Source organism: Rhinoraja longicauda, chromosome 5 (assembly GCF_053455715.1).
Source record: "Rhinoraja longicauda isolate Sanriku21f chromosome 5, sRhiLon1.1, whole genome shotgun sequence".
Taxonomy (NCBI): Eukaryota; Metazoa; Chordata; class Chondrichthyes; order Rajiformes; family Arhynchobatidae; genus Rhinoraja; species Rhinoraja longicauda.
In genome coordinates, this window is record NC_135957.1 from 25,271,885 (window position 1) to 25,298,239 (window position 26,355).

The window sequence follows — 26,355 nt, forward strand, 5'->3', positions numbered from 1 at the left end:
ACAGCAAAAATTACTGTATTGTCATTTGAAAAACAGTCAAGCTCATTAACATATTTCCAGGGTAAATAATCTGGAACCCCAGATGCACCAGTGGTTTATTCATCAAATGGCCTAGAAAGTCACACATTTCAAAGTAAATTAGAGAAGGGGAACAAATGCTTCCACATCCAGATCCTGCAGGATGAATGAACAAAAATAAATTGGTTATACAAGAATGGAATGCAGCATGAGATTGAAAATTAAAATCCAAGAAACTGATGAATTGCAAAAACTCAAACACACAAAAATGGTTTCATTATTTTATTAAAAATCTACAGCTCTCTAAAAAAAAAATCTCATTTACAACTACTGCACAACAGCCATACACTCAATTAAAGTGCTAAACCTGGGGAAATAAAAACACTTTACCAAACTATACATCCAGCCACAATTCTATAGTAAACAGGCTCTTTATGGGGTGAGTGCAAGTTAACAATTTCTCTTTCCATTGCCATTTTATTGTGAACAGTCTCAGTTGATGCCCTTTTCAGGCACAGGATTCTTACAACAGATTCAACAACCCAGCACAATTGCTGCCAATCCTAGCAACTTGGATCTGGAACAGGCTTGCTGTTACTTTCTCTACTGGCAAGATGCTAGTGGCTGCATTTTATGATGGCTTACCAGTGCCTAGGCGATTACAACCAGCAGCAAGGCTTTGGTGTACATGGACCATTGCGACTGTGTCCAGCATGGAGGAAGATATGCATGTATAACAAACTTGATAAATTGTGATCATAGGCACTGCTGATTCAACTTTGATGATAAGGACAGATGCAGCACAAATGCTCATTGGTTTCCAAAGAAACAATTGCGTGTGAAGACATAAAACGTGGCACCATTAGTTAATCCCGCTACTTTTCATCTCAAAATATAATCAGTTCTGAATTACATTGTGATACAGCATGTTTCAGAGCACAAAATCAATCCATTTTAGTGCAAGCACTAAAGCTTCACCAGAGTTTACTTTACTACAAGAATGAAACAAGAATTCTCCCAATGAGTCCTCTTGATTGTTCCCTTTTTTAATATTGAAATTCCACACGTTTTTGTTTTTTCAAGTCTTACATTAAATGTATGAAGCCTTCATTTATTAGGATCCTGTTTAAGCCTTACCTTCAGGGTGATGAATGTGTCAATAGAACAAAAGATGGGATGTGAGCCACTCTGCGGATATGTGAAGGATTGCTGCATACTGTTTCCATTTTGGATGAGAGTGGTTGATAAGACTTATTGGTCATGTTTAGACAGCTTTAGCAAGTCGATCATTTGGTCATGGACGAAACAAAACCACAAGCAGAGTAAAGATTTTGAGCTAACGGCAGAGTTGTAATTAACCTAAACGTCATGTAAGGCAACTACGACCAAGGAGAAATCAGATCTCCACAGTTACCCAAATGAAAAATCAATGAATGTTGATTTCACTGTAGCTGGAAAAACAAAACAAATAAAACTTGCATATTCAGCAGGTCAGGCAGCATATGTGAAGAGAGAAACAGAGCTAGCAAAGTCAAAGATCCTTCAACAGGAATGGAAACACGAGAGGAACTTGTCACTGGATATACAAAATAAAATACAGATCACAGATATGATAGCAGCATTTAAGAGGCTTTTAGATAGACAGAAGGTAGAGCAAGGAATAGAAAGATATGGATTATGTACAAGCATGTTCAGCACAAACATTGTGGACTGAAAGGTCCGTTCCTGTGTTGTACTATTCCATGGAACATCTATGGAGAGAGGGGGAGTGAGAGAGATAATGACTGATGTTTCAGGTGGATGAATTTGCATCTAGAAAGTTTGGTTATTTGAAACTGCTAAATTCATTATCAAATCAAAAGGGCTGCACAAGTCAGTTGGAAGATGGAGAGTTGTTCCTTGAACCTACATCGGAAAAGTGTAGGAGCAAAGCCAGGACAAAGTGGGAATGGGACGGAGAAAAAAAAAACAACAGGTGACCAGTAGTTCAAATTCATTTTGCAAATTTAATTGAGGTGGTCTGCAAAGTAGTTACCCAATCTGCATTCAGTCTCTCCAAAGTAGAGGAAATCACGGATGGCAATATATTAAATTGGAGGTTAGTGAGAATTAATGTATTGCCATCGGTGGTCTCCTCTACTTTGGTGAGACAGAATGCAGATTGGGTGGCTACTTTGCAGACCACCTCAATTGCTTCTCCTAGAAGGACTGCTTGGATTCCTGGATTGCAGGAAGGGATGTGGTAAAGGGCCAGCGTTGCATTTCCTGCTGAACACTGTATGGCGCAAATTTTAAACAAGGATTTCTTTTGTTCTGGCCACACTGGTGCCCCATGCAAAGGTTCAACCTCTACCAATGCAGCACTCCTCAGTATCAACACTGAAATTCCAGTTTGGTATCATGTTGAAGATCCTGCAGAAAGGCTTAAACTTTCAGAATCAGAAACAGAAGTATTATAACTATGATTGATACCCAATCTGAACTGGTGCAATTAAGAGTCACATTTTCAGTAAGAAAACAAAACAAATGTTACAGATTGCAGGGCTGGTATGGAATTAAATTATGTAGCAAGCATCTTTGTGAAAATACTGGTAAATGTTTCAAAGTACTATTTAGCTCAATTAAAAGTCTTTAAACAGATCTTACTTCTTGAAACCTTGTTTGATTTTATTACAAAAGCTGCAATTGAAAATTTCCCTTGGATTGATATTAGTAAAAGATTACTAAAGGAATTTTTAGGTCATGAACCCAGTAATTTAATAGACCTGGAGTTACTGCTATCCAGATGTTTTTTTAAAGCTGAGCTTTAGGAATGGCTAATAGGTCCATCAACTTTTAAGTATTACTATGGATTATTGGAACCCCATCTTGTAGCTGGTGCAAGTAACCAACCTGCATATCAAATTCCTGATGATATTACGTCATCGCCCCATATCACACTAGCTCCATGCTCTTAATCTAAATACACATGTCAGTTCACAAATCAACTTGCCCCACAGCATGGTGGTGCAATGGTAGAGTTGCTGCCTTACAGCGCTTTCAGCGCTAGAGACCCGGTTTTGATCCAGACTATGGGTGCTGTCTGTATGGAGTTTGTACATTCTCCGTGTGACCACGTGGGTTTTCTCCAAGATCTTCAGTTTCCACCAACACTCCAAAGACATTTAGGTTCATAGGCTAAGTGGCTTTCCAAAACTATAAATTGTCCCTAGTGTGTGTAGGATAGTGTTAATGTGCAGGGATCACTGATCTTGCAGACTCGGTGGGCCAAAGGGCCTCTTTCTGCACGGTATCTTTAAACTAAACAACACCCATCAAGTGCAATGCACAAGTTAACCAGTAGAAAAATGCATCAGTGACTAATGAATCAGCCCAAACAGCTGAATGATGTTTCCTGTCCACAAGATTTTAGATGGGACAGCATGAGGTAGCATTGAAACATCCTGACAGGTGGAGTGGCTATGGAACTTGCACTAGCCCCTTCCCTAAACCAATCTAATTTCAAGTAAACACAACATATTTCTACAATATTTTAAAAAACATTATTTGATCTTTCACACAGCAATCCCGTTTCCAACAACAGGATTCAATCGGTTTAAGATGCGTACCTTGAAAACTAACAGACATGCTATTGTCTTTCCAATTAGGCTATAAACAAAAAATTACAAACATTTACCCTTTTTGTTCTCGTGATGGGAGTGTCTTTAAAATCGCTTTCTGCATCAGAATCACAAAAATACGTATTTAAGGGTGACATAAAAAGGCTTTTAAAACTGGGAACTTAAGATCAAAGCTCATCATCAATTCTGAAAGGAAATCAATATTCCTATTTGATTTATATGGATCTGATAACAATGTTGAGAACAATACAACCAAGACCAACAGCTTGTAATCTTCCTTCCCAATTAGGTTTACAACTGTCGTGATACTTCTATACACATTTCTCCAAAAATGATTTTCTTCCATATTTGTTAGACATTTAAATCGACATTTAAGTCGCTGATCTTTCAGTCTCCCATTTTATCAATTTTGTTTAAACCATAGAGGCCTCTTTGCTTTGCCTTTGATGCAGAAACAATGATTAGGCACTTGTGCAGTCTTCTTCGATGACTCGGTTCATGCTAGTGCCATGGGTGATGTGTGTTGCCGGGTTTGTGAGATCTCTGATGCTGCTATGCCGGGACTGGTCATTCAAGCGGTGCAGGCTGCTTTGCCGAGACTGATCATTGAGCCTTGGCAGACTACCGTGAACCAACCTCTCATCCAGAGCTCTGAAGCTGCAGGGTGTGTATCTGGAAAAACAACATTATGCGTCACATACCATAAGCCCTTTCTTTTGACCAGGATGTAGTCAGCTGCTGTGTTTAAGGGTTTGTAAGCAGAAATAGATGGTGATAGAGTTCAGGCCAGCAGCACCCATCATATTTTAAAAGCAAATTAATTTTGATGAATGTTAGCCAATGCTAAACTTTTACCTAGGAACAGATATGGAAACTCAAAGCTGATTGGAGATACAAAAGACAGAAGGCAGAGGACATGTTAATTACTAACAAACAAAACTTCCCAACACTAGCTGATGGTCTCCCGATGCGCCAGAAATATATTCCTTTACACAATCTTATGTTTAACGTACAAACTAGGCTCTGCAATTACTTACAACAATACCAGAAAGACTGGCAGGATGATGGGCCAAGGCTCTGTAGCAATTTATCATGACGTAACTATGGAATTTAATAATTTAATTAAAGTCTTTCAAACTTGCTCCATAGTTTCACTCCCCAAAACCTTGGTTCTCTCGTCCCACAACCTGTTCACCTAATTTTCTTCCCCATTTGCATCTCTCCCATTACCCCACTATCCTCTCTCCTTAAAGTTCCACCTACAAGCCTCATCACACCAACCAGACTCTCTGCTATATTCGGCCATCTTAATTCTCCTCATAATCTTGATACAAAGTTTCTGCCCAAAATATAGTTTGCACATTTTGCCGCCATAGATGCTGCTTCACGCACAGAGTTCTTTCAGTATTCTGGTTTGAATCTCTATTGCCGGTCAGCAAGCCTTAGGCCAAGTTCTGTAGACAATCCCTCAACATGGGGAGTTATGAGCCAAGCTCATGAAGCCCTTGTACAACATAACATGGGATACATTCAAGCAGGGGCAGCCGCTTATACTGAATATGCATTGAGATGGGGAGGGTGGAGTGAGCCGTCAGTGACAAGGGATGTATACCAGCAGAACTCAGCTGACATGCAGAATAGACTTCTGAAGAACTTTCCTTGGGGGAAGAAAAGCATCTTAGCCAATGGGCAGTGTAAGTGTGGGTAAGGTTGAGATGAAGTGTTAGAACTATGACTTGCCAAAGACATTTCACTATATAAAATGCAACCTATATCTTGGGAAGACCTTTTCACCTTCACAGTCCATTGCCTGCTCATTACTTAAATCTCCCAAACAATGCTGCTTTATCAATTATTCTATTAATCAATTCTCTCACAACCATTTCCAATAGATACAGCAAGTTTAGTAACTTTAGAAATAGGTAACACTACTTAAAATAGTAATATGATTAATAACATCTGAACATCACACAATGTTCTGCTATTGCTGAACTTGGACGGAATGACTAACTCCATGGGGACTGAACAACTTTGTTTAGTTATTATTGCACAGAAACAGGATATTTTGTCTATCCCCTCTTTATCTAACATTTGAACATGTTGCACTATTGTTTTTCCCCCTCGAGCCTCTCCACTAATCACAATAATTTTGTAGTTGGGAGTTCAGTTCACCTTCTTAACAGGTGAAATAGTACTCTATAAATTACCTACTGCTTTTATTAATAACAATCATAATAACTATTATTTCATAGCTCATGTGGAAAAGTGGAAATATTTCCTATGTCTATCCTACCAATCTCAAAACTTAATGGCCTTTATCAGGTCTCCTCTTGGTTTCATATTTCAAAAGAACAAAGTCTTAATGTGTTTGATCTGTTAACATTCAGTTCTGGTATCTTGTGACTTGCAGTCATTAATAGGTAAATTTCCAACAATCTGCACTATTTTCACTTCTACACCCACATCTATGGCCCCTTCTAAATGCACATGCATGTACCTATCTGCAGAAGAACTTTAAAGCTAAACATTAAAAAAATGCTGCATTTTTCAAATTCACAGATTTGTTCATTCTATATTTGAGATGTTTCCTTCAATGAAACACATGTATACATGCTCTTTGCATAAATTAACTTTATACCCGGATATACTGTATATGAGATATGAAATGTGATGTGATATGATATGTCCATCTAGATATGAAATATTAAACAGTACTCATGAATAATTTCAACTATGCAAAACCCAACGTAAACTTTTTGTTTAACAGAATAATTCAAACTGAACTTTCTAAAAAGTAATCTGGTTCAGCCAAGGTTTCTCGGCGGATCAACTCACCTGCCGTCCCGTGACCTGTGAAGGCTGCCGTGGTAACTGCTGAGCTTACTGTGGACACTGCCAGCTTTGCTCCTCTGATCATCCATGGCCAGTTGCTGGGAGGAGGCGTGAGTGGACGTTCCTTGGGTGGAGGTGCCTCGAGATTTGCGGATGATGGGGGTGTTTGGATCTCTCAGCAGAGACTGAGCAAACTCTGGTTCCTGCAAAACTTGGCGACTCTCATTCACAGAACTGAAAATGAAAAAGACAGGGACCTGGGATCAATTGCGGAACCCAGTTAAAGAGAAGACAATTCTTTGGACAACTTTTAGGTTTCATTTACATCCCCAACTCTTGACATCCCAAAAACAACTTCTCACTTTTTTTACCCCTGATTGACCTCCATTTCAAAATCCTGATTACCTTTATAGATTTAAACAGCGTGGAGTTTTACCATTAAACATACTGGCCTTTGAAAGGGTAGGGTCGATTCCCCAGAAAAAGGGACAGTAATGTTAATTAGGACCAACTCTTTCTGGACAGAACAATTCTTCTCAGGTCTGGAAAATTGCTCCTGCCTATCACAAGCTTTTTGATGCTGAAGTTAATTAATATAAATATCTATGATTGGTAAGTCTATGGGGAACCAGGTATATGTAAAGTTATTTAAACTATAGCACTGACCAGGCTGAACGATGAAATATGCTCGGGAACAGAGTAATTTCCTACTGGGCACCTTTTCAAAATTCTTCCTGCTGAGTGATCTTATTTCTTGATGCATGCGAGGAATGCAGGAACATTTTGTCCAAGTTAACATTAACACATGCTGAGCAACATGTGTTCAGCTTCTTTCCAACAGCCTGCCTCATCCCTCCACCCTTTCACTCCAAACTGAGTCTTTTACTTTATTGAGATCTAGAGTCCCAGGTTGCAGATAGTTTGGTACTCCTGGAACTCAGGACTAGCAAGGTCTTTGGGAGAGTGACTAAGAGTTAAGTTTGAATTATATCATATCATATCATATCATATATATATAGCCGGAAACAGGCCTTTTCGGCCCACCAAGTCCGTGCCGCCCAGCGATCCCCGCACATTAACACTATCCTACACCCACTAGGGACAATTTTTACATTTACCCAGCCAATTAACCTACATACCTAATTGAAGTAAATTGTTTCACTGGAACTCATAAAATTACACTGTTCACCTTAGTTCATCAGTACATTATTACAAAATGGGCTCAAGAACAGAAAATACTGGAGGTTTGAACTCAACTAATTTAGTAGGCTGCTGGAGTCATCTCAGACTTACTTCGGCACCTCCAATCAATGTGCGAGCTGATTGCACACAAATGATGTCAAATCTACGTTTAATGAAATGGCAAAATTCACTCAAATGTCCGAGAGTGGCTCCATTTCCATTATCAACGGTATCAAAGGTTTCAAAGGTCTTTTATTGTCACATGTACCAATTAAGGTACAGTGATATGCGAATTACCATAGTCATACGAAAAAAAAAAGCAACAAGACACACAACTACATAAAAGTTAACATAAACATCCACCATAGCGGATTCCCCACACTCCTCACTGGGAAGGAAGAAGATTGGCCTTTTTTGGCCAATCTTCTTCCTCTTTATTCTCCCGCAGTCGGGGCAGTCAAACCATCTGTCGGGGCGGCCGAAGCTCCCGCAGCCGGCGGTCGAAGCTCCTGCGGCTTGGAGTTCCCGAAGTTGGTCTCTGACCAGAGACCGCAAGCTCCATGATGTTAAGTCCGCAAACACCCATGGTTAGAGCTCAGAGGTTGATCCAGGGATCAAAGGGATTGCAGGCTCCGCGATGGTAAATCTTCAGGCAACTCCTTGATGTTAGGTCGCAGTGCGGACAGAGATACATTACGGGAAAAAAAATTGTATCTCTGTCGAGGTAAGAGGTTAGAAACAGTTTCCCCCAACCCGCTCCACATAAATCAAGCAAAAGAACACTAAAAACATACATTTAACACATACTATTAAAACACAAAGGAAGGGACAAACAGATTGTTTGCGAGTCAGCCATCATTGGCGCCACCTGGTGGAACTGTTTCAGCTATAGTGGAGTATTCCTATAGTATTCACTCCACTATATAATGGAGTGGATTTAAAGAACAGCTATGTTCAAATGGATGTGCAACATTCCTGATCAGGGATAACCAAAGACCAGGAGAAGCAGTATGATGCAGTGAGTCGAGCAGCTGCCTTACAGCTCCAACAACTCTGGCCATTAGAGCAGTGTCGAGTTGCTCTCGCCATTACCTGTGCTCTCCACCATGATCTCCAATTGATCCCAAAAACGTGCAGTTTGGTTGGTTAATTGGCCAACTCTGTAAATTGCCCTTCGCGCAAGTGGGTGGTTGAATTGATCAGAATGGGGGGAGAACAGGTTACTGGAAAAATTAGTTGGGGAAATGGGATTGGTCTCCAGCTGATATAGGCTCGATGGGCTGAATGGTCTCATTCTTTGACACAAGGAATATGACAAAGTGCATAATAAGCGGTGGTATTACCAGCATCTTCATTAGCCGTGTCAGGGGTTTGTGGATCTATGTCTCACTTGAATGGTAATCTAGGCCTACAAAAACTGGATGTTGAATTGGAGCCACATTTGGGGTACTGTTGCAGAATTTAAACTGCTGCATCAGCAGATAGGGCAGACATGGTGCTCACAAAAATGCAATGGGCAACTGGAACAAGGCTGAGGCATGGGTCAACTAAAAACGGGAGCTTTTTTTCTGTCAAATAAATAATACCAACTTACCTAGCATGCTTCCCAGTTTTCCACTCACACACACATCCCATCCCTGCTACATTTCCTTGCTAAATTCATTGATAAAATAGGATGACAAATGACAGCAGAAAACTCACTCTTTCTTGCGCCCATGGAAGAAGCTGGCCCATTCAAAACAGGTCTTCTTACTGCCAACCCAGAACACGGATGGGATCCCAACCACCAGAGCCATCAGGTACTTCATCAGGAAGAGAATAAGATCAGGGCGGCTCACTTGCGTCACCTTGAAAGGGATAATAATTTAGCACGATGTTTTCTTATATAGCTGCAACATAGGTTACAAAAAGAAGGCAGCAATGCTAAATCTGTACAGAGCACTGAGTGCGGCATAGAGTATTTGTCACCTTGCTGGAAGGATGCAGAGGATAGATGATGCCAGTATTTGAAAACTTTAGAGATAAAGAAATCCTGCCTAGGCTACAGCTCCTTGCTATGATCCTGAGGGAAGGCTCAATTGAGGGATATAAAATAAGGGTTGGGGTAGAAAAACAGTAAGGATTATTTCCCTTAAATGAGAGTAACAAAAAGGGGTACTTATTTGAAGAATCTTGTAGGCTTAGAGAAGAGGCGAGGACTTTCCTCCTACATCCAGAGTGGCAAGAATCCAGGACCGATTGTTTTAAAGGATGGTCGTGGTAGAAATCTTCCTTACATTTAAGTAATTGGATGTTTATATTGAGACCTGCAGTCTGCAAGACTTTGGAACTGGTATTGGAAGGTTGTATAATCGACTCAGTTTGTTCCGATTAATATCTTGAATTATTTGCATTTCCCAATCACAAACACTGACTACCTCACCAAGCCATACCCTATCTTGTCAAGACACATGCAATCTGCTCTTCTCTGTACATTTACGCAATGAGTCTTAAAATGAATAAAGGGCATTTCCTAATAACCAGATGGAGCAAAGATTCACCATTTCTAAACTCCTCAGCAGTATCATGGATCATATAAACAAAAAGTGCTTATGAACTGCAGAGAATCTCACTTTCAGGTGTTTCTTCATTGCTAGTGGCTATTATTGCTCTGACAGAGGAATTATAGATTCAAAATTAGAGTACATTACCAAAATAGTACTGTCTTAAGAACATTTACTCAACTTGTAAAACATCTCATCTCAGAATTGTTAAATTATTTCAACTGTTCAGACCTCATTGTACATTACACTGGAGTCAGCTGTTCCTGAAACTTAAGTAGACAAATCCGTTGTGACTATAGTATATCCTGAAGTCTCTGCATAACTTTGAGCTTAAATAACCCAACTGTCATTTATGTTGAGAAATGTAAGACTGTTGGCAAAGTGGAAGAAATTATCAACAAAAAGGCAAAGGGCTTACCAAAGCAAAAAAGGTAGACGTGCTGGAAATCAAAAATAAAAACAAAACACTAGAAATATTTAGCAGGTTAAGCAGCGTGAATGAGCAGAGATGCAGAGCTGACATTTCAGGTCAATAGATGAGCAAATGTGAGAAACCAAGTGCCTTTACAAGTGGACAGTGAAGGTTGTGGGGTGAGACCTTGATAATTTTGATCTGCTTGTTATCTCAGACATCCCTCTGTTCTCTCCAGAGAACATCTTCATAAGGGTTCCCTGCATCAGTTCCTCCAGTAACATGGTGACCAAAACTGTAATTGTACTCCAGCTTGTCTTAATGTCCTATACTGTTCCAGTAAAGCCTTCCTGTTCTTGTATTCTGCCTCAGTCTTTCTTGCTCACTTAGTGAACTTTCTTGCTCACTATCAAGCTTGCTCCTAGTATTGATATAATCTGCAAACCTCTTAACTATTGTGTTAATCCCTGAACAACTCCACTGCATTCAACCAGTCACCAAAAAATCCCGTTGAATGTTAATCTTCGCTTTCCTGCCACTGAGCCAATTTTAAATCCAATTTGCCACCTTCCTTTGAACCCTTCAAGCTTTCACTATCCTAATCAACCTTCTTGGGTGACTTTGTTAAATGCCTTGCTAAAGTGCATACCTGGTAAGGGCAGGGAATGTGGTATTCACGACACCGTTCCTGAATCCACGTCGTCTCCCACACAGTTCGGAATGCTTGCTCGTAGAAATAACATCCAATTATGACAAGAAGTGGGACGAGATAGAGAACGCTGAACACACCAATGCGGATCATGAACTTCACCAGCTTGTCCTGATTCTCTTTCTCCAATGGGATTTCAATCCGCACACGGTTCAGTGATATTATACCTGCCAGCAACAAAGAAACCCCCACCACCACATAGAGGCACAATGGAGCCAGAACAAAATATCGCAGTGCATCAACATTGTACAATCCAACAAAGCAAACGCCACTGATATTGTCCCCTTCGATTTTGTTCATGGCGAGGAGGATTATGGTGAGTGTCCCTGGGATCCCCCAGGCACTTGCATGAAACAGTAAGGCTTTCTTCTCTATTGCCTCACTGCCCCATTTGGGAACGGCAGCTAAAAACCACGTTATGGTAAGGACGACCCACCAAACTGAGCCAGCCATTGTGAAGAAGTACAGTACCATAAACAGAATAGTACATGCTTTATTGTGGGAACCCTGTGTCACTGTGGATGCTTTGTAAACTGAAGGATCATTTCTGTTGCAGGCAACTGTGTCCTCAAGAAGAAAACCAATAAAAAACACTAAGGAAACCATCATGTAACAGACTGCATAAAATATGATAGGGCGCTCCGGGTAGCGGAATCGTTTTACATCAATGAGGAATGTCAGGAAGGTGAAGAGCGTGGCAGACAGGCAGACAATGGATATCACACCAATGAAGTATCTGGCAAAGGAAAGTTCTTCACGTCTGAAATACATGTTAGAGCAAGGGGGTGAACAGTCTGCAACCCCCAGGAAAGAATAGCCAAGCTCGGGATTGATTTTCAATTCCCTTGGGCACCAGAAACCATAGTCTCTCTGCACAGCCATTGGGGCCTCCTCTGTGGGGTCACCATCTAAAACAGAGTCTGTTTGGCGTGGATAGCCTTCATCACAATCTGGAAATCTGGGGAGCATGAACAAAACACAAGACATTCAATTGATATCCAATTCCCACAAAATGCATTGATTACCACATTTAAAAATCAATTTGGAGGCATTACGGCTATAATTAACAAAATTCTTTAGCAGTTGAAAGAACCCATGGTTGACAAGAAACCAGAATAATTAGTTGAATCAGAGACAATTCCCATCTTTCCAACTGTCATTCCACTTCACAATGAGTATGACTTTCCAAAACGGGATTTTCAGTAATTGATGTGTCTGTGATCCACAGGCCACATTGACTTAAACGTTGAATCGCAAGCCCACCTGCTGTTAAAACTGGGATACTAGATATGTAATAGGTACCAGTGGATTGTATATATTCTCAGTGTGCCATCTTAATTCTTATGTTTTGCTGTATGTCAAAATGGAAACAACAGACCCAAATTATATCAGACTCAACTCTAACAAGCATTTATTTTACTCATTGTGATTTTTCCTTTCCAAACACACTGGAGATACCAGAAACAACCGGAAACAATCTATTCACCTAGTAGCTCAAGAGATCAGTAACTTGACCTGCACTGTTAAAAAATATGTGTTTATTCTTTTAAGAGAGTACTAAATGTAAGGCTAAATGTTTTGCTCTCAAAGCAGCCTGACTTTGGGACTCTTTCTCCAACAGTGGTGGACAGAGACTTTGCAATTTTTCTTTAAAAAGGGCAGAGATGAATTGAATCTTGATAAGCACAAGTTAGCTGGGGTAGCAAAGATAGAATGAATTTAAGGTTACATTCAGATCAGTCATGATCTTTTGAATGACCGACTGATTAGTCTTGAGGAACAGAGCAGACTACTCCTGCTTCTAATTTATATGGTCATATAACATTTGTGATAAGAGTTTCTAATTTAATGGTAGTTTAAGCTTATACAAATGGAAGGTGGATCTGAACCTTGAGGACTGCCAAGCTAAAACACAAATCTTCAAGAAAACAGAAACAACTGTAAAAGCCGATAGGTCAGAAAAGGCAGCAATTTTTTTTGGCAAGAACTTTTATGCAGCCATAACTTTTCAACTTTTTCCATCCCAGAAACTGAGGTTTGCTGGGCATCCCCGACATTTTCTGTCACATTTTCAATGTTACTATTCTTTCAAGTTCAGTTTTGACTCAGGAGGATTAAACAGCTTCCTTACTTTGCACACTCCATCTCTTCTGGCCACGTCACTCCAAACATTTCCATTAGCTTATGACACTCCATATAAGCTCGCTGGCACAGTTTACGGCATGGCCAAGTAACACGCCCATATTCAGTGCAAATTGGGGCATACATCGCACAGAGGAATGGCCGAAGGTCTCTGGAACATTTCAAGTTTACAAGAGGGTGGAATGGCTAAAAGAGAAAAATGACAATATGTATAAAATTACAGCACTATTTGGAGGACATAACAGCAGAATTTAGTAACATATTACACCAGATTCAAAAGACAAAAAAAAATTAAATAATTGTTACTGTCATATGATATATACAAAAGATCTACAATATGGAGTAAAGAGTGTTTTATTGTCATATGTCCCAAATAGAACAATGAAATTCTTACTTGCAGCAGCACAAAAGAATATGTAAACATCGTACACTGTAAACAATATAATAAACAAGATTTAAAAAAATGCCCAGATCCTGTGTGTTGTACTCTTTATCAAGCTCAGACTGGAAAATACTCAACTGAGCATTCTTCAGCCTTTTAGGGTAAAGAATTCTCCACCTTTTTACGTAAAGAAATTTCAACCTATTTGGTTTTGTAGAGGATGACTATTTTTGCAGTACTTCTCCAGGCATTCTCCACATCTACCCATTCAATGCTTCAAAGAAGTATGTATATTTTAAAGAGATCACCACCCATTCTTCAAACCTCCAGTTTTAAGCACAGTCTCTTCACAACACAGTCCTCTCATCCCAGGAATTAATCCTATATATTGTGTTGCAGAGACCAATACTAGATAGTACACTAGATTCGATGAGGAATGCAAAAGGGCATGCCAGTAGCAGCACCAGACATATCTAAAGATGAGGTGCCAAACCAGCTGCATTGACAAAGGGATCTGATTAAAGATGCAGTCCTGCCACATCAAGCCATGAATGGTGGTGAACAATTAATGGGAGGTGACAGCTCCATGAATATTCCCATTCTGAACAAGGACAGGGCCCAACATTCACGTGCTAAAGCATCATCAGATTCAAGGTGCCAACTGGATAATCTATTTCAGCTTTCTCCTAACCACAGAAGCAAACCTTCAACCAATTTGATGTACAATGCCACATCAGGCCACAGAATGCAGGATAGATTATGAAACAAGACAACATCCCAGCTGTAGTACTGAACTAACTGCTCTTTGAGCAAACAATATGTGCATCCACCTGACAACATGGAAAATTGCCCAGATATGGCCTGTTCACAACAAGCAGGATAAATAAAATCAGGCGAACTGATCTGATGTCCATATTCAAAATTAAAAAAGTGTTGTATGGTGTCAATGACCATGACATTAAATGGCACTTGCTCACCAATGACCTATCCACTGATGGAAACACAGACTGTGGATACTGGAATGTTGAGCAAGAAATAACCAGATGAGGTGCCAAACCAGCTGCATTGAGTTTGTCCAACAGTTTTTTTTCACCTAATCACTGATGCTCATTTTAGTTATTATCTTGGCACTGGGCTCCAGACCTCATCACTGCTTTCAATACTTGGATCCAATGATTCTATCTTTAACACGGGAGTTTGATTATAGTAGGGGGGAGCAAGCTGGAAAAGAGAGGTGGTTCCAGCTTTCTCCCCCTCTCCTCCCCTCCCCCCCCCCCCCCACAATATATTAAGATGGAAGGATCCTGTTCATTCCCTTCAGAAATGCTGCTGTGTTTTGCTTAGTAATTATATCTTCATTACTAGATTGTTCACATCTACACAAAATATGATCAAGCACAATAACTCAATAGAATTAAACAAATCATTTCTACCAACACATATACACACATACACACGCACACATATATATACATATACATTCACACAAAGAAAAAGGTTGCTAAACAAATAATTAGAGGAAATCACAAGAAAGAGAGTGAGCCTGTGTGCTTGCCTGTGTGCCTGTGTGTGTGGGTCTGTGTGTGTGTCGATTTTGGAAGACTTGTTCGAAGACATCCAAAAGCTGTTCCAGCACACTTATCACGATGTTGGATCTCGTCATCAAGGTCGACATTGGAGGAGAGGTCACTTCCAAGGTACGGAAAGTGATCCACATTTTTCAGGGTTGCTTCACCAAGTTGAATTGACGGTTCTTTCTGATTTGTCTCAGTTGGTGACGATTGGTAGATAACCCAAGTCTTCTTGGAGTTGATGGCAAGTCCAAGTTTCGTGTATGCACTGTTGAAGGCAGTCAGGATCTGTTGCAGATGATTTTCTGAGAGAGCTGCAACACAGTTGTCATCTGCCTATTGGAACTTGTTGAGGGAGCTCGTAGGTGTCTTAGTCTTGGATGAGATGAGCAAGATTGAAAAGTCTGCCATCTGTAGACAATTTCGATCCCTGGGGGCAGGTCGTCCTTGATGATGTGGATGGTTGTTGCAATAAAGATGGTGAACAGTGTTGGGGCAATCACGCATCCCTGTTTCATTCCTAATCTGACTTGAAATGGCTCACACTTGCTGTTGCTGGCCATGACCAGGAGTCTCAGGATTCGAATGTACTTTTCAGGACATCCATAGGTGGATAGGACGTCCCTTGATAAGAGTTCCCTTGATACTGAGTCAAAGTGAGGTCGATGAATGCCATGTACAAAGGTTGAAGTTGTTCACGACATTTTTCTTGTAGTTGACCCATTCTGAAGATCATGTCGGCTGTTTCACCTGATGGTCTAAAAGCGACTTGCGTCTCCGGAAGGATCTTCTTGGCTAAAGGCTTGAGTCGGTTGTTCATGATGCGGACGAGGACCTTGCCTGCTGTTGCGAACAGGGAAATTCCATGATAGTTTCCAGTCAGATCGTTCGCCTTTCCTTTTGTAGATGGTAACGATTGCTGAGTCTCTAACGTCTCCTGGTACGTCTTCATTTATCCAGATCTTGATGAGAAGTTGATGCAGTTGGTAATGGATCAGGTTACCTCCAATTTTGCTCTTCAGGATGGGGGACCCGTCTTTGCTTTTGAGAGGGGCGTGACCGTCAGTGGATGGGCCAAAAATGGCTCTAGTTGCTTTGAAAAAGCCTCTAGTGTCGTTGGCGTGATTTCCTGAGCTTTCTCCCTCCACCATTGGTTTTTCAGGTTTTGGGTGCTCTTCTGGGCTGCAGCCTTGCATTCCTGATAGCACTCCCTTTTGGTAGCCGACTGTTGGTCAGTTTGTAAGGTGATGAAAGCTTTTCTCTTTTCATCAATGAGCTGTTGGAGTTATTTATCATTAACATCGAACCAATCCTGATGTTTTTTTACTTGAACCCAATTGTTTCCGTGCAGGAGGCGATGATGGCGTTCTTCAAAAGATTCCAGTGTTCTTCGACAGATGGTGGGATTTGTTGGAGCAGTTGTTCTTGAAGTTTTTGTTGAAACTTCCGTGCATGGTTGATATCTTGAAGGACACCAAAATTGAATTTCTTGATAGTGTTCTGGTTTTAATGTTTCCTTTTGGGCCAAATCTTCATTCTCATGGTGGACGAGATGAGACGATGGTCTGTCCAGCACTTGTCGGCACCAGCAACGGCTCTTGTTTTCAGTACATTTTGTTGGTCACGGGATCGTACGATGATGTAGTCGATGAGGTGCCAGTGTTTAGGACGTGGATGCTGCCAGGAAACTTTGTGCCTGTTTTTCTGGTGAAATAAGGTGTTTGTAATCACCAGGTTGTGTTCGGCACATTTGGTGAGGAGGAGTGTTCCATTGGCGTTGAGTTTGCCAACTCCTTCCTTCATATCATCATATCATATATATACAGCGCGGAAACAGGCCTTTTCGGCCCACCAAGTCCGCGCCGCCCAGCGATCCCCGCACATTAACACTATCCTACACACACTAGGGACAATTTTTTACATTTACCCAGTCAAATTAACCTACATACCTTGCCGATTGTTCCAGTCCAGAGCCCATGATCTTTCTATGATCTGGCATTGAAGTCTCCTAAGAGAATGATCTTGTTGTCGTTGGGAACAGAGGAAAGGACGACGTCAAGTTGGGCCTAGAAGTTCGCCTTTACTTCATCTTCAGTGTCTAGAGTTGGAGCATAGGCGCTGATGATGGAGGTGTATTGGTTCTTGACGAGCTAGATTTGCAGAGTTATAAGATGTTCATTGATCCCCAGTGGTTGCTCTGTCAGCTTTTGAAGTAGGCTGTTTCGGATGGCAAAACTCAGTTGTTCAGGATCAAGACCTTTCCAGAAATAGGTGTATTGACCTTGTTCTTCCTTTAGTTGCCCTTCTCCAGCTCTCACGCAGAGCAACGATGTCAAAGCTGAATTTTTGGAGTTCCCGAGCAGTTCTTCTCTCTGGTCGGTCGGTCTGAGTTTGGGTTGTCCATCAGAGTTCGTATATTCCAAGTTTCATAGTTTCACTTCTTGATGGTTTTCGGCCGCATGATGGACGCGGATTTCCAGACAGGACGAGGTGAAGCAGACTATTTTTAGGGCACCTTTTCTAGCCCCTTCCCAGTTCAGGGTGAGCAGAGTGGATCCTAAATAGGGCTGCTCAGACATGAATACTGCTACCGAACAACTTTCCTGCTTCTGTCCAAAGTTGAGCGATTGAATCAAGTATTCACCGCTTCCGTGCCGGTTCTTGACTCGGAGCTTCCAGCCACCACATAGCCTGCTCCCATCGCCCTTCCCCGATCGCCGAATGCTCACAGAACGAAGACGCCTGTGCATGTGTTTGTTTAACGTGTACTTGATGTTACACTCCAAGAAGCACAGGGTCCTTCACAAATCAATCAACTAATTCCAATGGCATGGGAACCAAGATGATTGGAGCTGATAGATCTGTTGCAGCCTTCGTCCACCTTCACAGCCATTGAGTTCAAGATATCTTCGTCCGCCTGGTCCGCCGTTGAGGTCTTGTAAGTTGGATCGTTTTTAGTCTGGACCCCCATCCTCGACCTTACCATCATGGGTGGCCCTACCAGAAGCTAGTGCTTCCGACGGCATCGCTCTTGGAATCATGGGGGCACGCAAATCTCTTCACCACAATAAGGTGAAGGATGGGTGGGAAATGTGCAGAAACAGTAAGAAAGAATAAAATCAAAGAAATTAAGCAGGAAAACATTTTAAAAGAAAAATAACCAAAAAAAATTGAATTGATAGATGATATATATTCTGCATTTTAAAGGTATCATCACACATAATGTTCCCCCACAACATTGATTACAGTGCGAGAGGCATAACGAATGACAGGTTTTGCTTACTAAAATGTTGGACATTCCGCTCCGTTGTGTACACTTCAGTATATGCGATTTCGACAGTGGTCCATCTTGCTCTATTATTTTTGGTAGTCATTAAGTTGTGCTATCTTGCTTTGCTTCACCACTGAGATATTAAACTGTCTTCAATGCAGGTGGAAACCTCGGAATGGTGTAGGGGAATGCTAAAGATGTTTATGAATACTCCTGCCAGCTCATCCATGCAGGTTCTGAGGACAGGGCCGGGAAATCCATCCAGGCAAATTGCTTTCCGCAAGTCCTCTTAGGAAGGCCCATCCGACTTCTGCAATGGTTGGTATGACTATATGGCAACCCAAATTCCTCATACGTTGCAAAACACACTTGGCTAATAAATTACAATTATTATGATTAGGCACTCTCAAGTTATGTCAAGGTGCATGATATTCTAACCTTCTATTCAAAATGAATATACAGATACTCTTGACTAACGTAAACTCGCCCTTGCATAAACAATTCCATACTCAGTCCCTAGTGCAATGAAGGCATTTTGTAATATCCACAACACCCCGCAATTATTCAAGTTTATAACGGAAACAAGCCAGCAATGATGGGGGTGCTTCCCCAGAAGGCAAATTGCTCCAGCGACTGCCCTGGACGCTACTGAGACAGTAGCTATCTTAGAGTTATTTGGGGCAGGGGGTGGAGATAGCGATTTCAACTTATGGAAAATCTGACTAACACAAGGGTCACGGAACATAACCCTTATGTATGTTGTGGATTCCCTGTAAAATGGAGGGAATGTGTTCATGGAGGGATGTGTTTCCAGCAATTACTCTTAACTCTTGCACTGTTGCTACAAACTTTGATTCAGTGTGAAGTCAACATCTGACATTAAAAATAGCTTGCAGACAGTAAAATTATCAAAGGAAAATAGAATTGATTGTTATCATCTGGATCTGCAATTAATACTGTGACTTCCTACTCAGTCCAAACAACAAAGTAGGGTTCTAAACATATTCTAATTTTATGCAACCACCATTGTTTGATATGTTTGAGAGACAATTTCAAAAAAACGCAGAGTGTTAAACACCTTCGCTAAATCATGGGAGGCAAATACAAACCAAATACAGAGGGACCAATTTATTCTGCAAGCAATCATACAAGGCAAAATGTAACTGCTCAAATACACAAATACACTTGTATTCTGCATTGAAACAGCAAGCTGGAAGGGTGCAGTCCTTTTCAGATTATACAGATCTTCCAGCAACTGTTGTTTGGCTGCCATGGAAACCTGCATCTTCTTGATGAATCTTTGGGAGAGTGTCATTGAAAGCTTTAACTAGCCAGATGGGGCCACATTTCAAACAGTGGACTAACAAAGACCATTGTAATCTGCAATAATGTTTCCAAAACAAAATGGACTTACTTCATTCTTCTGCACACATGAACTTTTGAAGTTATGCAACTAGAAAGTTACTCTAACACTGATGTAAGCATCATTTCATAAGCTACAAATAAATTGGAGTACATGATCATAAATGGATTTCACCTTTCATGCTTTCCTGAATAAATAATTCTAGCCAATTTCCACACAGCATTGTTACTAATTTAACTTCATCAACTTGCACATTATATATGAACGTTTGGCCTCATGCAGTACAAAAGCATTGCAGTAGAAAATCATCTGCTGCAATGCCAATTGGATCCAAATTCATTTTTCTGCAAATCTCCATAATTCTTTAATCAGCAAGTTTTATGATTCAGCATTTCACCTAATTTGAGATGAAGCCAGACATGCCACATATTCTGAAGGATAATTACTGTTAACAGACTCTTTTAGGAAGCTGTTTTACAGTGAAAAATAAATAATTGGGAATAATATCAATTACATGGCTCTTCAAAACCTGATTCTTTGAGCTTTGTAAATATACAGCAGAAGCTTCACTGGATCCATTTTGTCCAGACATCGTTAGAAACATAGAAAAATGTTCAGGAGTAGGCCATTCGGCCCTTCGAGCCAGCACTGCCATTCAATATGATCATGGCTGATCATCGAAAATCAGTAATCCATTCCTGCTTTTTTCCTATATCCCTTGTGCATATCAACTCCTACCACAACAAGAACCTCGACCCACTACAGTTCGCATACCGTCACAACAGGTCAATGGAGGATGCGATCTCACTGGACTCTCCACTCCGCACTGGACCACTTGGAGAATGAAAACATTTGGGTCAGGCTGTTGTTTATGGAGTACAGCTCAGCGTTCAATACCATCATCCCCTCCAAGCTGGTGACCCAGCTCACGGGACTGGGTCTCTGCGCATCCCTCTACAATTGGGTCCTCGACTTCCTCATCCACAGACCACAGTCTGTTTGAATTGGCAGAAACACTTCTTCCCGAATAACAAGCAGTGCAGGAGCACCTCAATACTGCGTGCTCAGCCCCCTGCTCTACTCACTCTATACTCATGACTGTGTAGCGGACACAGTGCGAACTCCATTTTCAAGTTCGCCGATGAGACAAACCGTTGTTGGGCAAATTACAGATAGTGATGAGTCAGAGAATAGAAGTGAGATCGACCGATTGACCAAATGGTGCCAGCAAAACAACCTGGGTCTCAATATCAGTAAAACCAATGAACTGATTGTGGACTTTGGAAGAGAAGGCCGAGTCGAGTACCCACAATCCTGTTTATATCAACGGGACGATGGTGGAGAGAGTCAAAAACCTCAAATACCTGGGCGTGCATATTTCCGAAGATCTTTCCTGGACCCAGCACACTGATGCTATTATAAATAAAGCACATCAATGCCTCTACTTCCTGAGAAGATTATGGAGATTCGCTATGTTAGAGAGGATTCTCTTGAACTTCTATAGGGTGTACAGTAGAGAGCATCTTGACTGATTGCATCATGGTCTGGTTAGGCAACTTAAACGCCCAGGAGTGAAAAAGACTGCAAAAAGTTGTGAACACTGCCCAGTCCATCACCGGCTCTGACCTCCCCACCATCGAAGAGATTTATTGGAGTCGCTGCCTCAAAAAGGCAGCCAGCATCATCAGAGACCCACACCACCCACTCATTTTACTCCTGCCATCGGGAATAAGGTACAGGAGCCTGAAGACTGTAACGTCCGGGTTCAGGGACAGCTTCTTCCCTACAGCCATCAGGCTATTCAATACTACAACCTCAAATAAGCTCTGAACAAAAATAGACTATTATTATTATCATCATCATTGTTATTGCACTACTACTGTTTGTTTTTTGTGTGTACGTATGTGCGTGTGTGTACTTGTGAGTGTGTGTATATATACACACTGATTTTTTTCTCTCTCGTTTATTATATTGTTTACAGTGCAGTATATTTACATATTCTGTTGTACTGCAGCAAGTAAGAATTTCATTGTTCTATCTGGGACATTTGACAATAAAACACTTGATTCCCTTGACTCTTGAGGTAATGTATAGAACAATAGGAAACTGGTCAACCTATTTTGCCACTACTCCAGAACAAAGGTCTTCCTAACTTCAGAAACTATGCTATAGTATGTGACATTTGCACGTGGGCACAATTGAAGGCTAAACTCCAACATTAACCTGTTCACAGAAAAAAATGACAGAATGGAAGTTACATTGAACAACTTCAAAATAAAGGACCTCCACCAACCTGCTTTCATAATACAACACTGACTGCAAATGATTAATAATCCATGGACCCAGATTCCCATATCTTCTTCGGGTAGAGCCGTCTTAAGAGAAGTGGGAGGCAGTTGCTGATTTAATTTTTTTTTTCATATTTCAGATACAGAGCGGAAACAGGCCTTTTCGGCCCACCAAGTCTGCGCCGCCCAGCGATCCCCACACACTAACACTATCCTACACACACTAGGGACAATTCTTTTTTAAAAATCTTTATTTTTTTACATTTACCCAGTCAATTAACCTACATACCTGTACGTCTTTGGACTAGAGCAGCATCTAGAGTAGAGTGAGCCTTTTTTTCTATGGATTTGAGGAGTCACTCTCTTCTTTTCACACATAATTCTTATGTAATTGATAGATTAGATGCTGGAATGCAAATTAGATGCTCTGCAGGCAAGGAAGAGTGGGGCTACGATGCCAGGATGAAGGGTCACCCATTTATGAAAGGAAATAAATCTTTTATTCGGTACCTTCAGAATTTTGCGTAGGAAGAGGAATTCAAGATTAGTCATCATATTGAGTGACAAAATTGGTTCTGAACAGTCTTTGCCTGCTTCTATTTCTTATAGATTTTGAATTACAATATGGACAATGAAAGTAATTTAATCCAACAAAGAAGACTGGATAAAATATGCAACAAGAGTATAGAATGCAAAACCTTGTATTGAACAGATGTTTACACAATAACACGAACAAACTGAAATAAAATACCAAATCAACTAGAAATTCACGAGGTAGATATCATGCTAATCCTCCAAAGTGAATCAGACCTTACACGGTCATTTGTTTTATATCAACTTTACATCAGCTTTAGCAGATACAATAACTCAACTTTGAATTTTCAGCAATATGTGGCTGAAATTCAAATCAAAATGCATGAATGAAATCCTCAGGTCCCAAAGAACTGCTGAAATTTTTAAAAAATTTTTTGAAAATAATCCTTGACTTGTTGATTCAGCAAAGCCAATATATTTAAATAAGACCATAACAACACCATTTGCCAAAGGAGCAGAATTAGGCTATTAAGCCTATCGAGTCTACTCTGCCATTCAATCATGGCTGATCTATTTTTCCCTCTCAACCCCATTTTCCTGCCTTTGCATCATAACCTTTGACATCCTTCCAAATCTAGAACCTAAAAATCTTTGCTTTAAAAATACTCTATGTCTTGGCCTCCACATCTGTCAGCGGCAATGAATGCGATAAAGAGCTCCAAAGAATTATTCCCAAGAGTTTTGTGACCCAGACTGCAATGGATAAAGACCGGTGAAGGAGCCAGTGACAGATTTTAGGCAAGAATATAGTTTTGAGATGGTAGTGGTGAGGCCTTGGATATTCAAGGAAGATTTTTTAAAGTACAAGGCAAAGAGGAACCACCAGTTAATAAGGTTAGTGAAGGGTAAACAAGTTAATATGGAACAGACTAGATTGAGTTTTTGAAGGAGGTTGGAGGGATGGCCAGTGTAGTATAGAAGATACAAAGTTACAGATGAAGAAACAAAGCAAAGGCAGATGGCAAGACACACACAGTAGACTACTTCCAAAAAGCAAAAACAGCAAGAAAATTGCAATTTTCTTACATGTGCTGAATTGAATACTCCATGCCTTTGAAACTAAGAAATCTTTGAATAAAATTCCACTGGTAGGTAAACCCATTTTAAACCATGAATTTTATGATGCACAAAGAGTTCATTGAGTGTCCTAGCTGGAATTTTCTTTCTTCCTCATACAATTGAGAAATTGGTGCTGTTCTTTACAAAGTCTGACAGAAGTGGTCACAAAGAAACCGGAAGATTAGCCACAAAAAATGTCTCCATGTTGGACTGAAGTTCCAACATACTGTGAATCCTGCCTCAATCATTCTACTCCCCTTGACTTTTCATATGTTTTTAAGTAAAATATTTTCAGAAGCATGCACTTCCATAATTCTAAGGTTTTCTGTAAAAGTAATTTAGATTGACAATGACAAGGGTCAAATTTCAATGCTACTGCAATGCTTTTGCTTCTGCTGACAAAACATCCCACAATTAACAATTGTTCACGTCTGAAATGTAATACTTTTAATTGAATTATAATCAGATAACATTTCACATGTATTCTAACATGGTCACGGAATGGGAGTGGTCCGTCATCAAAAAATAATCCAGCAACAATTTTACGCTACCTCCTATGCCATTCCATTCAAACAGCATCTTGTGGAACCGGCTCAAAATATATGGAACATGATCGCAGGTATTCACAAAAGGAAGGTGCTTTGTTAAGGACAATTCTTAATTGCCAGATTAGTTTAATACTGTTTAGCAAAAGCAATGCAAAACACATGTGTTTTTGTATTTAGTTAAAAGTCTGATGGAAAAGTAAATTGCATTGTAGATAGTTTAAAAGTATTTCACAAATAGAACCGGAAGAGAATGCAGCAAATTAGGTAGAATAGCACTGGAAGTTTAAAATGGAACTGGACATTAAAACAAGATTGAAAGTTTATCAAGCCAGATGCTAAAAAATGTTTCCTTTAATGGAAATTGACATATTAGGCTGAAAGGCCTGTTTCCATGCTGTGCAGCTCTATGATTATGATATTGTCATACATTAGAGGCAATGAATTTCCTTGTTCATATGAAGCTTACAGAGTATCAATATACATACAGTAATGATAAATACATGTGCAAAACAGAATGGTGCAAGACTAATGCAATCTGAAGAGGTGCAAAAAATAAAGTACAACAGAAAAATCCAAAGAAGTCAAATCAACAGGAAGAGTATGTGGCAGCATCTTTGGTAAGGGGCTGTTAAAAAGGTGTTTGGTTCAGTTGTCTGATAGCAGATGGTTATGGAAAACAGGTAGAAAAGTAGAACCAAGCCCAAGAACAAAGTAGCTAATGATCTGGCTAAATAATAGACCTATTTTCAGGGAACCATAGAGCCTACTCCTACTATTTCTTTTATTGAAAATAAATCAATAGTTAAGAGTGTTTTATTATCATATGTCCCGAAACAAAACAATGAAATTCTTACTTGCAGCAGCACAATAGATATGTAAACAGAGTACCCTGTAAATACAATAACAAAAATGTTTTGCATATAAAAAGCAATAATAGTGCAAAGACAATACGAATAAAAACAATGCCCCCCCATACCTATGTAGTTCAGAGCTTAATTGGAGGCTGCAATATTTAATAGCCTGATGGTTGTTGGGAAGAAGCTGGTCGTGAACCTGGACGTTATAGTTTTCAGGCTCCTATACCTTTCTGATGGCAGGTGTGAAATGAGTTATGGCCAGGATGGTGTGGGTTCTGACGATTCTCGCTATGCAGAAAGTTGGTGCGCAGGTACAGCAGGCAGTGAAGAAAGCTAATGGCATGTTAGACAATAGGTCCAGGAGTAGGCCATTCGGCCCTTTGAGCCAGCACCGCCATTCAATGTGATTATGGCTGATCATTCTCAATCAGTACCCCGTTCCTGCCTTCTCCCCATACCCCCTGACTCTGCTATCCTTAAGAGCTCCATCTAGCTCTCTTTTGAATGCATTCAGAGAATTGGGCTCCACTGCCTTCTGAGGCAGAGAATTCCACAGATTCACAACTCTCTGACTGAAAAAGTTTTTCCTCATCTCCGTTCTAAATGGCTTACCCCTTATTCTTAAACTGTGGCCCCTGGTTCTGGACTCCCCCAACATTGGGAACATGTATCCATCCTCTAACGTGTCCAACCCCTCAATAATCTTATACGTTTCGATAAGATCCCCTCTCATCCTTCTAAATTCCAGTGTATACAAGCCTAATCGCTCCAGTCTTTCAACATACGACAGTCCTGCCATTCCGGGAATTAACCTAGTAAACCTTCGCTGCACGCCCTCAATAGCAAGAATATCCTTCCTCAAATTTGGAGACCAAAACTGCACACAGTACTCCAGGTGCGGTCTCACTAAGGCCCTGTACAACTGCAGAAGGACCTCTTTGCTCCTATACTCAACTCCTCTTGT

The 26,355-nt window shown here is 40.5% G+C and overlaps 1 protein-coding gene across 1 annotated transcript in view; it reads right to left on the bottom strand.

Annotated features, from left to right (window-relative positions):
* Positions 1 to 293: 293 nt before the first annotated feature.
* LOC144593498 (frizzled-3) overlaps positions 294 to 26,355 on the bottom strand; it is a 35,605-nt gene continuing 9,543 nt past the window's right edge. Inside the window, exons 3-7 of the mRNA XM_078399159.1 lie at positions 13,448 to 13,644; positions 11,257 to 12,274; positions 9,354 to 9,499; positions 6,474 to 6,704; positions 294 to 4,310 (exon numbers count right to left, since the gene is read on the bottom strand). Coding sequence (XP_078255285.1) covers positions 4,100 to 4,310; positions 6,474 to 6,704; positions 9,354 to 9,499; positions 11,257 to 12,274; positions 13,448 to 13,644 — 1,803 coding nt within the window. The 3' untranslated portion in view covers positions 294 to 4,099. The remainder of the gene's footprint in view (positions 4,311 to 6,473; positions 6,705 to 9,353; positions 9,500 to 11,256; positions 12,275 to 13,447; positions 13,645 to 26,355) is intronic.